Below are 15,512 nucleotides of genomic sequence, written 5' to 3'. Positions count from 1 at the left end.
AGTCCTTGCTATTCCAAGGAATAAGGGAGGTCAATGGGAGAAAAATTCCTGTCAACCTCCCTCAATGAAGACAGTCAGGTAAGTTGATTTCAGACATGTCAATTCTAGCAATGTAATTGCTGGAGCTAGAATTGCATATCTGAAATAGTCTTATTCCCATAGTGTACACCTCGCCTAATTTAAAGAATGTGCATAGTCTCTGCAGGGCAGCCATGTGAGTGTGTAGCTTCACAAATAACAAACAGTCCTGTAGTGTCTACTCAAACATCTGAAGAAGTGGGTCTGAGGGAGTCATGTATTGATGGAAGCTCATGTCCTCACAATTCTTGTCCATGTGTAGAAGAGCAAGGGGCAATCAATAGGGTCTCTACCAGTACTGTAGGTTATGTACCACAACTGTAAGTGAGGTGTTGAGTTGAAGAGCTTGCCCGTATTTTTTCTGCTGATGTTCATTTCCAAGGAATATAGTTCTGGTGCTCGACTTTAGAGATAGTCAGAACCTGGATTGTTGTTGTTGTTGTTGTTGTTTTTTCTCTTGTGGGAAATTCTGATAATGTTTGACAAACAACTGAATATTTTTTGGTTTTCAATAAAAAAAAAGAATCAAAATTTTCCCAAAGGAAGTGAAGTGCTTTCCAAGAAAAACACACTGCTTCCAAACAATTATGAGAGAAAATTTTCAGCCAGCACTGACTGACAACCTGGATGTGGCTGGGGTTTCCCTCTCCAAGCACATGCATAACCTGCTCTTGAGGAGCGCCAATGACCCACAGCTTCTAAATGCCTTGCAGAAGACAACGGTGACGCAGCTGAAGAAGCAGTGCTGCTATGTGTCCATGGACTATGACCGAGACCTCCAGGACAAAGCTCACCATATTAGCGACATATAACCCATGGGTTTTAAGGCCTTGATGGGCACTGGATAACTCTAGATAAGGAGCGGTTCTGCTGCCCAGAACCGCTCTTCCATCCAAAACTGCTCCATCACAACTCTCCAGGCCTTCACCTTTTAGCTTTCCAAAGCCTTTGGAAAGTGCCGGATGAGAGCCAGGGGGACATTATCGAGAACACTGTGTTGTCAGGGGTCTCGCTGATGTTTCCTTGCTTCCCCAAGAGGATGTGCTCAGAGCTGGATGCCCTGTTACATGGCAAAGGCTACAGGATTAAAATCCTAGCTGCTCCAAAAAGGAGTATGGCAGTGTGGGCTGGAGGGTCTATGGCAGCTTCACTTAAGTCCTTCTGGCATATGTGGATGAGGAAGGGTGAGTACCAGGAGTGTGTTCTCTGACCTGCTTCCTAACATTACCCGAGTCAGGTGCTTTATGACTCCACCTCAAGGGACCATGTGTCGAGTTAAGGGATTCATTTTCCTGATTTGCATAAAGTGGCATTTCTTCACTGAGGTAAATGGAGCTGCATCTTACACCATCAGGGAACTTGGCCCAAGAAGGTAACATTCTATACAGGAAGTCCCAAACTTATGAATGGGTTTTCTTCCAGAAGTTCATTTGTAATTTGGTTGTTTGGAACTCAGAACATATTTTTCCAAAGAAGCAGTAGCACGTACGTTCCCAGATTAGCCCACAAAAGCCTGTCTAACCATAATGTAGCTGAAATACTGTGTATGTGCAATGAAAATAGAAGAAATGGGGGGTGGTTATTTAATCTTGAATGCTGGTGCTTGAGGAATGGAGGGTTCATTAGAGGAGCATGAAGAGATAGGGAGAGATTCTGTAGGGGACTTCTGGGTATCCCCTGTCCCACACCCACCAGGAGTTCTGCACCAGCTCTGGTGGCAAGGCCAATCCCCCAGCTTTCCCCTTCCCACCAAAGAGCTCCACCACCACCAGAAGGCAGCCAGCAGTGCAAACAAGGGCCAGAGGACTCTGAAGGAGCTGGGGGTGGCTGTGCAGCAAATGGCTGGAGATAAACAGTAGTTTCTCCTTCAACTCTTCAGTGCTCTCCAGCCACTAGCTACACAACAGCACCCTGCTCCTCAGGAGTTCTCTGGACAGCACTTGGGCAGCTCATCACCACTTGCCTCTTGCCTGCTCCCCTGAGGCTGCAGGTGAGTTTTGGTTGGTATGTGCAGATGGTCGTAGGTCAGATGTTTGTAATTCAGGGGATGCCTGTAGTGCACCTTCCCAATGAAATCAATAGGAGTTTTGCTACAGCTTCAGTGGGGCCAGAATTGCACTGTAGGTCTATCCAAGTTCTACAGTAGGAGTTTAAAAGGTCACAAGGGGATGGGGATCTGGGGACAAGTTTTGGATGGGGGAAGATGTACAGCAGTTGGTGTATACATAATGCACAGGATCGGGTACACCGTGTGCAAAATGGCGCATGCAAACACTTTACACATTTCATGAGATTGTATTACATTGTGTACAGCATCAAATTTACATTGTGAATAAAATGCATAGGTCCCACATTGCCCTAAATATACGTAGGTTGTGGTATGAACAGGTTGTTAAAATACGTAGAGATAAGAACGGTCATGCTGGGGCAGACCAAAGGTCTATCTAGCCCAGTATCCTGCCTTTTGGCAGAGGCCAATGCCAGATGCCCCAGAGGGAGTGAACAAAACAGGTAATCATTGTGATCCCTCCCCTGTCCTCTATTTCCAATCTCTGACAAACAGAGGCTAGGGACACCATTCCTACCCATCCTGGCTAATGGCTGTTGAGGGACCTAACCTTCATGAATTTATCTAGGTCTTTTTGAACCCTGTTAAAGTCCTGGTCCTCATAACATCCACTGGCAAGGAGTTCCACAGGCCTGCCATGCACTGAATGAAGAAAAACTTCCTTTTGTTAGTTTTAAACCTGTACACATTAATTTCATTTGGTGGCTCCTAATTCTTATGTTATGAGAACAAATAAGCAACTTTTCCTCATTCACTTTTTCCACACCAGTCATGTTTTTATTGGCATGTATGGGGTGTCTAGGGAGGGGTGGAACCTCTGGTGTGGGGACTTGTAGTGTCTCTTTGGGGCAGTTCGTGCATCTTTGGTCCCCACCTGGCACCCAGCTCTCACCTGTGACTTCAAGAAGCTGAAGCGTGCAGTGGCCATGCCCCGATAAACCACTTCAACAGGCAGGTTAAACCAGGCAAGGGCAGCCAGCAGATCTGAAACCTGTGGTGAGATAGGGAATTGCCTATCCCAGCATGCAAAGTCGTCCCCGGCGGATTGGCTGGATGAGATCAATAGCAAGATCCAATGACCAGGAAGGCAGTTCTGCAACGCTCTGTGCAGAGTGAAGGGCATGACAAGGCACCAAAGACAGCATGGCCATCCACTGCAGCCTAGCAAGTCCCACCTGTGATGACTTTTCATACCACTGGAACTAGGCTTCTGAGGTTGAGATAGTGGAACTTCCCCTGTGCAACAGCTTTTCCACTTTAAACACTCTTCTGCACAGGTTCTTTGCACATTCTCATCACTTCTGTCTACCTCAAAGTCCTACGGTGGTGGTGGAGGGGTGAAGCGACAGGTGGAGATGACCACTGGAAGTCATAGCTCCAAATTTGCACGTAGGTGGCTTGTGGACTTTGGTCACTTTTTTTTTTTTGATGTCACCGTTGGACGTGACGGACCACCTACTTGCTTTTATAGACCTCTATCATATGCAAGTTTAGTCTCCTCTTTCCTAAACTGAAAAGTCCTAATCTCTGTAATCTCTCTTCATATGGCACCCGTTCTAAACCCCTCATCATTTTTGTTACCCTTTTCTGAACCTTTTCCATTGTCAATATATCTTTCTTGAGATGAGGCGATCACATCTGTATGCAATTTTCAAGCTGTGGGCATGCTATGACTTTACGCAGAACCAATAAGAGAGAGAATATCTTTCTCTCTATCCCTTTTTTATTCTGTTAGATGACTGATGTGGGATGGGTGTGGTGGGGGAGTTACAAGAAACGGGTTACAAAGTTCCTGATTTATATCCTGAGCATAACCCGCATTTGCAAAATGAATGACAAACGAAAAATCAAGACCCTAGTATTCGGCATAATGGATGGTTCTAATAGGAGAGGCAGAGGCCACAGAGAATGGATAGATGATGTAGTAGACTGGTGCAGAGCTAGTCTACAGAAACTAAGCCACTCTGCACTGGATAGGGAAAGACGGAAGGAAATAGTGAGAGAGGCATCAGACACCAACAGGCGCTGAGCCCATGGTTATTCATGATGATTATGTAACCTGCATTGCCCTGGTTTGAAGTGAGCAGGTGTTTAAAAAACTCATCCCATGTAAGGCTTTCTGGATGCTTCCCATAAGGGAGGCAGAGTCTCTGTCCCTGGCAAAGTTCACAGCATTAGGGGTAGCAGATATCCCCTAGCATGGTGTGCTACAAGGTTCATGGCTATCCATACTTCACTCTGAAGAGACTGGCCACTTGGAGGCATTGTAAAGCCATAAGGCAAATGGCTGATTTCTGTGATCAGAACACTTTTATAATGCAAACTAAAGCACCATAGGTAACATGTGCTAGTTATAGACCATACAATAGTCTATAGTCTATTATTATAAACTATTATTGACACAATTTATGCTATCAAATGTACAGTCGCTCTTTGATATCCGACATCCATGGGACCAGGAGGTTACCAGATAATCAAATATTCTGGACAATCAAGAGTACTCATGCTGGGTGGGAGAGCAGAGGATCCTGCTGGCTGCACTCAGACGCAGCGCAGAGAGATGCAGGGCAGCACTGAGAGAGCTTCTGCCCCAGCCCCCCAGGGGCAGGGTGGTGCTTTCCCCCTCTGTGCGCAAACCCCCGGGCCTGACATCGTTTCTCCATGCTCCTGCCTGGTGTCCGCTGAGCAGCTCTGCCCGACTGTGAGTCATGCCAGTTATTCGAGTGTGCCGATTAATCAAATAGGAGTTAAACAAGAGTTTACGGTGTGCGCATTCACACATACATAATCTATGGTAAAAGACACAGCGCCAGTGAGCGGTGGGTACAAACTAAAGTCCAGATTTCAATAAAATCCTCTTTAGAGGATTCAGAATCTATGTCTGGAGCTGCTTTAGAATGTCCTGGCTGCCACACTTGGCCCAGGTGATGCATACGGCGCGGCATCAAGCGATACAAAAAGCCGGATCTCTCTTTGCGTTTTGTGTCCTGCTGCCCAGCTCTGAAAGCAAAGGTAAAAACCACAGAGAGGACAAGCATGGTTTTGACACAAACCCTGAGTACAGGGGAGAACCCAGTCCTACGGCCAAAGATGTAGACTAGGAACCAGGCTGTGACTCTCCCTGGTTCCCCATTTCCTTGAGGATAATATAATGCATTAGCCCTCTCCATGGCAAAAATTATTTCCCCCTTTATTCCAGTGCAGCAGTGTTGACCGGTGCGATTGGAGTGTGGAACCAAGGCTCTCCCAGTTGCCCTGCCCATCTGTTCACCTGCACAGAAGGGAGACTAGCTCTGTGAATGCTCTTTCTCCACTAACAACACACATGCTACCACAGGCTGAACCTCTCTAGTCCAGAACTCTCTGGTCCAGCAACATCCATAATCTGGCATTATTTTAGTTAGCTGGATGACGGGGGCTGTCCACAGGGACAGGTACCAACAGTTGCCAATGCTGGGCGCATGCCTCAGTGGGAAGTCTAGGGTCAGGCCACTGCCCATGTGGCTGGCCATCTCTATCCGTGGCAGGGGCAGGTGCCCCCCCATCACTCCAGGATGTGTGATGTGCCAGGCATGTTCTGGAGGGTCCCTCAAGGATGTCTGGGGATACCCGGCTCGAGGTAATCTGGCTCAATGAGCCCAAGGGCACAGTGTTCACTAGGGTCCCGTCCATCGAGTCACCCTTGGAAGGGGCCCCCGTCTCCATTTCCGGTGCGGTGGCCTGGCTGGAGGGTCCCAACTGGTCCTGGTCCAGCCCTGGCTCCTCCTCCAGCACCATAGGGGGTTCCTCTGCCACAGTGTCAAGAACAGCACGGGGTGGGGGAAGCTGTCCTTGCCCCAGAGGAGGCCGTGCAGCTCCTGATAGAAGGGGCAGGTGGCCAGTCCTGCGCACAAGTGCCAGGTCACATCCCTGGCTGCATGTACTCCTGGCAAAGCTCCTTCACCTTAGAGGGGACCTGCTCCAAGGTCTGGGCATGGTGTCCTCAGGCCACAAGTCTGGCGGTGTTCTGCCTCTTGCCCATGGTCATCTGCAGAACCTCCTCATCCTTCCAGAAACTCAGAACAGGTCCCAGAGCTGTGGCTGGGGTGGGATCCTGGGACCCCTCAGCTAGTTCACTGGAGGGGTTCCTGGGGCAGCTGGCTGTCAACCATGACATGAATCTGTGCTGTAGAGGGTGGCTGTGAGGGCATGGGGCTGCTTGGATTGGCTCCTTGCTGCCTCCATGCTCAGAGTCCTTTTAGGCAGCTGGACACAGGGAGCATAGAGCTCTGATACCACTGGCTAGGGCATCTCTGAGCTCCACATGGCCAGTGCCATGGAGGACTCTTCTTTTGAAGGAAGGGCCCCTGGAGTTTCTACACATGCTTTTTTTCTAATGACTCTTTCAAAAAAGGCACTCTTCCTCACCCGGGAACGGAAGAAGGCCACCGGAAAAGGGCCATGTTCTTCAATTTCATATCAAAAGAGTGCATTTTGTGTGTAAGAGCACTGTGTTTTTTCTTTTTTTTTTTCAAATAAGGCCCACTTTTTTGAAAAAAAAAAAGAAAACTCACTATTGTGTCACAGCCTCTGTGTTCTGTTCTGCTATTTAGCTCTAATTTACCCCCAAATGTCTTCTAAGAGCTCAGTAAGCAGTGGAAGTGTTGGTAATGCTGCTAGACAAGGCTGACCTCCCATGGTCTGGCAAATTCTCTTTTCCAGTACCAGTCAGGTCCTGAAGATGCCACGCTGGAAAGGTTCAGCCTGTACCAGAAATACAGAAGGCTTTTGCCGTGTAATAAAGAGGTGCCCGTTGCTTGCCCGAAAGCACCCTGAGCTGGCATGTAGGAAGAGACACAATGGTCCCCAAAGGAATAGCAGATATTGTTGTGTTGTGAAGCTGTAATTCCACAGAAGGGATCATATTGTAGCATCACAATCACTGCAGAGACTTGAGAGAGTTGGAAAAGGAAACAGATTAGCATCCTATTGTGAAGGATGGACAGTGGATTTCACTGATGCTGGAAAAATTCCTCTGTATTTTGAAACACTCTGGAAAAGAGTCAAGAAATTCATCCTCCAAAAGGAACATCTTAATTGTTATGCATCCAGAGAAACAGTCAAAAATAGGAGTCGGTTGCAGATTGAATGTCAGTCAGCTGAGGTCTCCAGCTGCCATCTAGTGGGAAACGTTTTTATTTGTTTTCAGAGTTTTTCCCTCTCCTAAGAAAATACAAGTAATAGTCAAAATAATGCATTGACTGTATTCTGTGCCTGTCTGTAAAAAAGTATATTGGATTTTATAGCCTAAGATATAAAGTTTAACAACCTAAAATTATAAAACATCAATAAAATTCAGTCCAGTACTATCAATTTAAGCACCGTCCCTCTCAAGAAAGAGACTAGTTCTCTAGTGTTCTTGGACCAAAAAAAGAAGACCTGCCACAGTTCAAAGACCACTATGGCAGGAATGATGTTTTTCCTCCTTCAGGCGTCACCAGTCCTAATTGTTGCAAAATGAGGCGCTGCATAGATCTAGACAAAGCAAGAAGAGGTGGATCTTTCCCATGAAAGCTCATTACCGAATAAATACCATTGTGGTTACAGCCACACTAGCCCAAATCTTTGAAATAGCCATGCAAGTGGCCATTTCAAAGATTACTAATGAGGAGCTGAAACACATATTCAGCGCGTCATTAGCATACTGCCGGCTGCAGCTATTCAAAATTGCTGCTTTTCGCTGCCAAGCGGCTTGTCCAGATGGGGGTCCTCTTCGAAAGGACCCCGGGAACTTCAAAATCCCCTTATTCCTATCTGCTGCGGGAGCAAAACGTGGCAACTTTGAAGAGCTGTGGCCGGTGGCATGCTAATGAGGCGCTGAATATGCATTTCTGTGCCTCATTAGTAATATTCAAAATGGTCATTTGTGCTAGGGTAGACACGGCCTGTTAGTCTTTAAGGTGCTACAGGTCTGTTTCTTTTGTTTAGTGAAGATACCGGCTAACACAGCTATATAGGTGGATCACATATCGCTAGAGGATCAAAAAGTTCTTGGATCCAGTCTGTTGGTTGAATAAAGTACCTGTTTCCAAAAAGCGCCTGGGCACCATATATTCACCATGTATGTTCAGTCATGCTTTCATTATCCAGTTTCACTGGCCCATCTATAATTCCCCAGCTCTAACTCCATCCCCCATACGTACAGACAAGTAGAGCTTGAAGAAATGTTTGTTTGTTTTTAATTTGCTGATATTTTTTAGGTATCTGCTGGTAATGTGATGAAAAATCATTTGGGTCAAAATGAATAGATTTTTTTTAAATAATTGGCCAATCAAAAAATGAAAATTACTGTATTGCAGGTCAGCTGAAAAGTTTCAGTTCACCAACACTGCAATATTTCATTATGATTTCAATCATTTTAAAATGTTTTCTTGTAATTTAAAAAATTAAAATGCTATTCAGTGAGAAGGCATTTTGAGTCAATAATCTAAGACTTTTTTTTCAACATTTATTTGTATTTGGGGATATCTTTCTAGGGTTTTTCCACCTGAAAAAATGTTGGCAAAATTAATTAATTGAATATTTATTTATTTAATTAATATTAATGAATTATTTCGCTGTTGCCACATTTGCATTTTTCCCCAATAAAGCCTTAGACAAAAATATTCCCTGAATTGTACCCACAATAGGACACCTCTTTAGTACTGGGGAAATCTTTAAAATAGGAATTCTTGTGTTTTTGTAATAGTGTATCAAACCCCAGCTATTCTCCTTTAATGTTTCTTTTGTCTTCAGAGTTCATTTGTTTCCATTTTCATGTAGGAAGAAGATGAAGTAGCCTTCCATTGTCAAAATGGAATGGGTTCTGTCAGTGTTCTCTTTTACTTGTTCACTCCATTATTGTTTTCCAGCAACTAAAGGGTGGTCATTCTCACAAAGAGTTGAGCAAGCAGCAGGAGAGCTAAGCTGAGAAATGACTCCAGGCTGTCAAAGTTGTAGGCGTGTAGTTAAATTATTCTGTTTACATTATAGCAGTCACCTACCAGTGCAGTGGTTATTGAGAATAATGTATGTTATAAAAGTTTAGTTAGAGAGAGATATGCAGCCAGATATATAGCTTTAGCTTACAGTGACTCTGAACTACTTGATTAAACTAAGTGAGCACTTGTATATGGTATAATAGGAGGGTTGCTAGACAAATGAGTCATTTTCCTAAAACACTGTAAACTTGCAATGGCCAGAGAACAATCGGCCTAGGTACAATAGAAATCAGTAAAAAAGATCATTTTGTGCTATACAGAGCCATATATTTTAAGTCAGAAGGGACTTGTATGCTCATGTGGCCTCCTACACAACGCAGGCCATAGGACTTCGGAACAAGTGTGGCTGTACAAGAGAGAAGATGCAAGAGGCATTTATAGCTCAATTTCAGATGTGGCCACTAATACAAAAGGCCTTGCTCTCATTTGGCATTGTGGGCAGATGGCTCTTCTGAAAATTAGGTTCAAGGGGTTTCAGGTACATCAACCAAGATAAGTGGAGTTTTGAAGAAGAGTACAGAGAGAATTTGCAACAACTGACACATTCGTCATCATATGACTCCTGTCTTGAGGTGGCTTTGTTTACTGTATATAGCTAGAACCCAGATATTGTGCTGTAATTCTAAATACTGTATACTAAATATGAGTGTATAATAGTGGGCCTGCTTCTCAGTTATGAGGAGGTCCTGACACACTGTGCTGGCAATATAAAAGGGCCATGAAGTGGTATATTTATAAAATACGTTCGGTATTTACATACACGTTACAATGAGTACAAGGCCCAATATTTCTGTCAAACAAATGACATTTTAAACATAGAGGAAGAGAAGGTAAAAGAGAGTCATTTATAAACTCAGTTTGATCAGGAAAAGAGAACCATTCTATAGTACATTTTACATACACATATATACCAGGGATTCTCAAACGTCCTTACATCGCAACTCCCAAAAAAAAAACAAACCCCAGAATCTGAGCCCGGGGGTGTGGGGGAGGAGCAAAGCTGAAGCCCAAATCCCACCACCCAATTTGGGGAGCAGAAGCCCAAGGGCTTCAGATCCAGGTGAGGGGCCTCTAACCTGAGTCTCCCTTTGCCTGCACCCCTGGGACATTTTAGCTCATTCTTGGGCTTTGGCCCCTGATAAGTGGGGCTCAGGCTTTCCTAATACCAACCATAGTGACTCTATTAAATGGGGTTCAGACCCACTTTGGAGTCATGACCCACAGTTTGAGAACCACTGCAACACACAGACTTGTACGAGAGTAGACTCCTGACTTAACGCATGAGGGTGTGTTCTCACAACCTCCACATAAGTCAAATTTCCTACGCAACTCAGGGGAGCCAGGAAACTGATGGGGGCACCAGTCCTGCTCAGTTTCCTGGGCCCAGGGAGTGGACTGGAGCTGGGAACCAGGTGGCAGCCAGGTTCCTGGCTCCCCTCCACTTGCAGATCTGGGAAACTGACCAAGGCAGCTGCCCGCATCAGTTTTCCCGCTCCTGTCAGTGGCAGCTGCTGGGAGTCTGATTCTGTGCTGCCACCCTGACAGGAGCGAGGAAACCTCTCCTGTCAGGGGTGGCAGCCCAGTCGGTTTCTCCGCTCCTGTCAGGGGCAGCATCTGGCTGCTGACACTGACAAGAGCTGGGAAATCTCTCCTTTCAGTGGTGGCAGCCCAGTCAGCTGCCACCCCTAACAGGAGCTGGGAAACTGACCAGCAACATTGGTCAGTTTCCCCACTACTCAGTGTCATGTTAACCCCAGATATGTGCAACTCTAGTGCACGTACCTTTGAGGTCTACTGTACAATAATTATAACCTAAAAATAGTTGAAAATGTAGAAGACATGTACAAATACACTTAGGGCTTTTGGTCATTAAGATAAACAGTATTTACTATTAATATGCTGTAAAGTTTTGGTGAATAATATCAGCCTATAAAATAAAAATTCTTGCTTTCTACCTCCTTTTTTCATGTTGTACAATGTCTACTTTTTGAATGCCTCTATGAGATCATGTTTGTCAAACAGAATTGGGACTTTGGGGACAGATCATTTGGCTTGGCATAATCATTTTAATTAAAAGCATCAAGCTTTTTGGTGCTCAATCCGGCCCACCACCCCGTGGGACCCTTGGGCAGGCTCTTTGCCTTCTGCATCCCCACATGCCACTCAAAGCCGCCAGTTGCAGGGAATAAGTGTGGCTATGGGGATTGTGCATGGCCTGAGAGTCACACTGGGCTGATGGCTGGGAGCCACATAAGCACTTTCCAGCTAAAACGTGCACTTGGCACCACACCCCCTTTCTCTCTTCAACCCTCTGTACCTGTCCCAGGTCACAATCACTTCTCTGACCCTACACCTCCTCCTGTGCTCCTCTTCCAGGTGAGAATCCTTCTCCTTCCTGACCCTACACCCCAATCCCCTGTCCCAGGTCACAACCACTTTCTGCCCTAGGTCATAGTCCCCTTCCAGACCCTGTAACACCGCCTACAACCCTCCTCCAGGTCAGAATCGTCTCCTGCACCCAAACCCCATCCTGGACCTCAACCCCATTTCCCAGATCACAACCCCTACCTGCCTTATATCACAATCCCAAAGCACTGCACCTGCTTCAGGAACCCTGCCCCAGGTCACAACATCTCCCATACCCTGCACCCCCTCCTGCTCCCCTGCTCCAGATCAGAAACCTCTCCTGCAACCATACCTCCTCCCAGACACTGAACCCCCTCCTGCACCCCAACCCCTGCCCCACATGCTAATCCCCTTCTTCACCCAACTTCCTCCCAGACTCCACACTGCTTCCTGAATGCCTATCCCCTATCCCAGGATCTCTTCTGCACCCCACCTGCATCCCAGATGCTGCACCTTCACTATTAATATCAAGGAAGAGTGCAGCCTTTGATCACTTACCAGATTCTCTCAGTGCCCCCCGCCATCAAGAATTATTGCCCACCCCTGTGTTAGCCTAATATACATCTGCCTTCACAGAAACATGGAAGAGTAAATGCTATAGTTTGCTGCTCTAAAGTCATGCAGAAGAGAAGTGACTGTCCAGAGCAGGGGCAGAACCACCGAAAAGCTACACTCTGTCACACATCCCTTACAAAATGATGAGGATTTTACTGAGGTAAGATACTGCAGACCCTATCTGGCTGTTGGGGAAAGCCATGGGAGGCTGCACCTGTATCATATCATTACAATCAAATCACATGCTTCAGAGGTTTAACCGGTCACCTTCAGGAATAGGAAAGCATTCTTTCCCCTTGATACTCAGTCAAATGCCCCTTCGGGTTATTTCTCACCTTCCTCTGAAGGGTCAGAAGTTAGCATCTGCTGGAGATGGAAAACGTGACGGGGTGGACCAATGGGTATAAAGAATCCCCTTTCCGAGGCCAGGTCTCCACTGCCACTTCACTGCAACTTTCTGAGATGGGAAAAAACACCTCCCCAAGCACAGCAAGTTACAGCACTGTACAGAGCTCTTTCCCAGTGTAGGTGCCATGGCCACACTTTCACTTTAAAGGCTGTTGCGGCAGTGCTTTAACACATTAGGTGTAGACTTAGCCACAGATGCCTGGCTGTGGTATCTTGCTCATATGCTCAGGGTCAAAATGACAGCCAGAGTTATAGATGGGAAGGAGTTTTTCCACAGCTGAGATCAGCAGGCAGATGAGGAGGAGGGCTGTCCTGGGGTTGGGGCATGGCCTGGGGCAACCCTCTCCCCATGCCCCATAACTGGGCCCTGGGCAGCCCCCTTCATGCTGCCAGCCCTCACCCTTCCACCCCCTACCTGGCCCCTGGTCCCCACCCCAACTAACCTGTCTGAGAATTACCTGGGGCAGGAGATGGGTGGAGAAGGGGGGCTCAGTGGGCTGGGAGGCAGAAGTAGAGCACTGCATGCTGAGTGCGCGGGAAGGCCAGAGATGGTGATCCCCCATGGCTGCTGCTGCCACAGTCTGCCTGCACTGTCCATGCCCTGATGTCAGGCAACCCTTCCCCCCCTCCATCCATAGGACAGGTGGGGTGGCTGCCACGGGGCCCTCAAAAGCACAGAACCCGGGGCGGCCACCTCACCTCATCCCATGGACAGGACAGCTGAGGGGGGTTCTCATTTGTCTGCACCATGAAGTACAGCTCACCAGCTAGGCTCATCTGGGCATATTCACTGATCAGTCCCTTCCCTTTGCAGGGGCTTTGCCCAGTGGAGGCACCTTGGCTTCTCCTGGTCTCCTTCTCTACCTACAGCTCACAGCACCTTAGTCTCCTGAAGATAAAAAGTGGTTTAGTCTAACTCAAGTTATTGGGGTCTACATAAAGGGGTAACTAAGTATCATTCAATGGCCTATGACTCACAGATCAGAATGGATGATTTAATGAAATTCTGGTCTCAAATGCTACAGAACAGGCTAATGTCGCAACCTCACTTTTTAAAAATAATGATCCCTTTGTCTCTCTCTGTCGGTTCTGCCACGTTAATAACATAATAAATAAATGTAGCTCTAGCAATGTTTCTATTGCTATTGCTTTGACATGGCAGGCACTCACATCCTGTGCTGGCAGGAAGCAACAGGAACCCTAATATAGATCAGTCATGAAACTACCGGAGTTGCCTAAATGAACAAGGAGGACACAAAGCATGAGGTCAGACTGACAGATGAGAGAACCAGTGAAATACTGCCTAAGTATATAATGTAATGCATAGAACATAGATCCAACAAGCTACAACAGGACATTTATTTTCAGGTATAAATTGAAGACGGGGTGTTTGGCTTTACAGTGCTCTCAAAGATGTTATTGTTATCTATCTATATCGCTATGAACATGGTAGGGTTCTACGAAGATAAGAACATAAAGTCCATGACAAGTGCTTACAATTTCAGTAGACCTCCCAGAGCCACTGGGTGCAATGCCTCAGAACGTTGCTAGGTCACTGATCCTGTGCCAACTGAGAAAAATTAGATTAACTGACTGTATCATAACAGCACTTCTTACAGCAGCCTTGTATGTTGGAATTTCTCATGAAAATGGAATAAAACTTGTGAAATCTGGTTGGATCACAACTTCAGGTGCTTTGTCTTGAGAATATATCTTTCAAGAGGGTTCTCCCCCCCCCCCACACACACTAGAAAGACAAATAAAAGTGTAAAAGTTTAGACTCACTGGGCCTGAATTGCCACTGTCATAGTCATGTTCTTGCTCCAATTTGAGACATAAAGAGAAAGCAGTTGTGGTTAGCATAATTGCCTCAAGGAATTCCAGCTCCTTGCACCTCTCATGCAAATTTTGACTGAATTCTGCACATGAAAGCCAAGAGCCTGGAGGAACATCACCAGGTACAGTAAGTATGGATATGTTGGAAAACAATTAATGACAGGTCAGCTCAGAACCATCTGAATTCACTGTAAACCTATTTCCAAAGAAGTCTTGGAATCACAGAATACCGGAACAGATAGGAACCTTGAGAGGTCTTCAAGTCCAGTCCTCTGCCTTCCTGGCAGGACCAGGAACAATCTAGATGTTCCCTGGTAGATGTGTAGCCCAAAGGCCTGTGTGCTTCAGGAGCAGCTCTGGGAACTACAGATTGTGGATTAGTTCAGCAGGTAGGCTGCAAGCAGACAGGAGGCTGCTGTACTGTTACCCTGTTCTATTTTCTTACAGATTAAAGCCTGTTCCTGGTGATTTGTCTGAGTGGGCTGGGTCTGAGGGGCATGCACACTGACACACAATGCAGAGCACACAAAGGAGCCTCTGGCTCAGTCTCCCACAGTTGTGTAAAAAAAGACGCAAGGCTGCCCTGTATTGCATGACCTCCTACTGGGCTATCGCATCTCCTCTTAAATATCGCTAATGGTGAAAAATTTCAAACTTGTAAAATGTAAACAAAAAATAATAATAATGTAAAAATGAAAATGTACTAATTGTTTAGTATCTTATTCCATGCAATAATTTTAATTAAGATTACATTGGCTAACCCTTGTGTTATAATCCTTAAAATGTGTCGTGTTTGTCTGTTACCACAGACATTAAGATTATAATTAGAGCATGATTATAAATAGAGCAATGTGTAGCATTAGTCTTTTTGTAAAGCAAGTAAAGACTCATGAAATTCTCTGCTAGTCTATTGATAAATTACCTCAAAGAGATGGAGAGAATTCACACCATAAAATCCAAAGAAATCGTTCAATTATTGACATGCAAAGAAGTAAACAGCAGCAAGAAAATATCCGTTTCTGTTCAGCAATTTAATTCTCTTTTGTTCCTGCTAGCAGTTGTGTGCAGAAATGAAACTCTCAGAGAAACACTTGAAATGAAAGACGAAAACAGTATTTTCATTTGTGGATGATTTTGGAGCC

General features: G+C 45.8%; 1 protein-coding gene across 1 annotated transcript; it reads left to right on the top strand.

The window, feature by feature from the left end:
• Positions 1 to 665: 665 nt before the first annotated feature.
• LOC142008341 (actin-like protein 10) lies at positions 666 to 1,288 on the top strand. The gene is given in 2 exon segments (XM_074985521.1): positions 666 to 906; positions 909 to 1,288. Coding segments are annotated over 2 exon segments (621 nt in total).
• The last annotated feature ends 14,224 nt before the right edge of the window (positions 1,289 to 15,512 follow it).

This window comes from Carettochelys insculpta, chromosome 2 (assembly GCF_033958435.1).
Source record: "Carettochelys insculpta isolate YL-2023 chromosome 2, ASM3395843v1, whole genome shotgun sequence".
Classification (NCBI taxonomy): domain Eukaryota; kingdom Metazoa; phylum Chordata; order Testudines; family Carettochelyidae; genus Carettochelys; species Carettochelys insculpta.
This window is presented reverse-complemented; position numbering and strand designations above follow the sequence as displayed.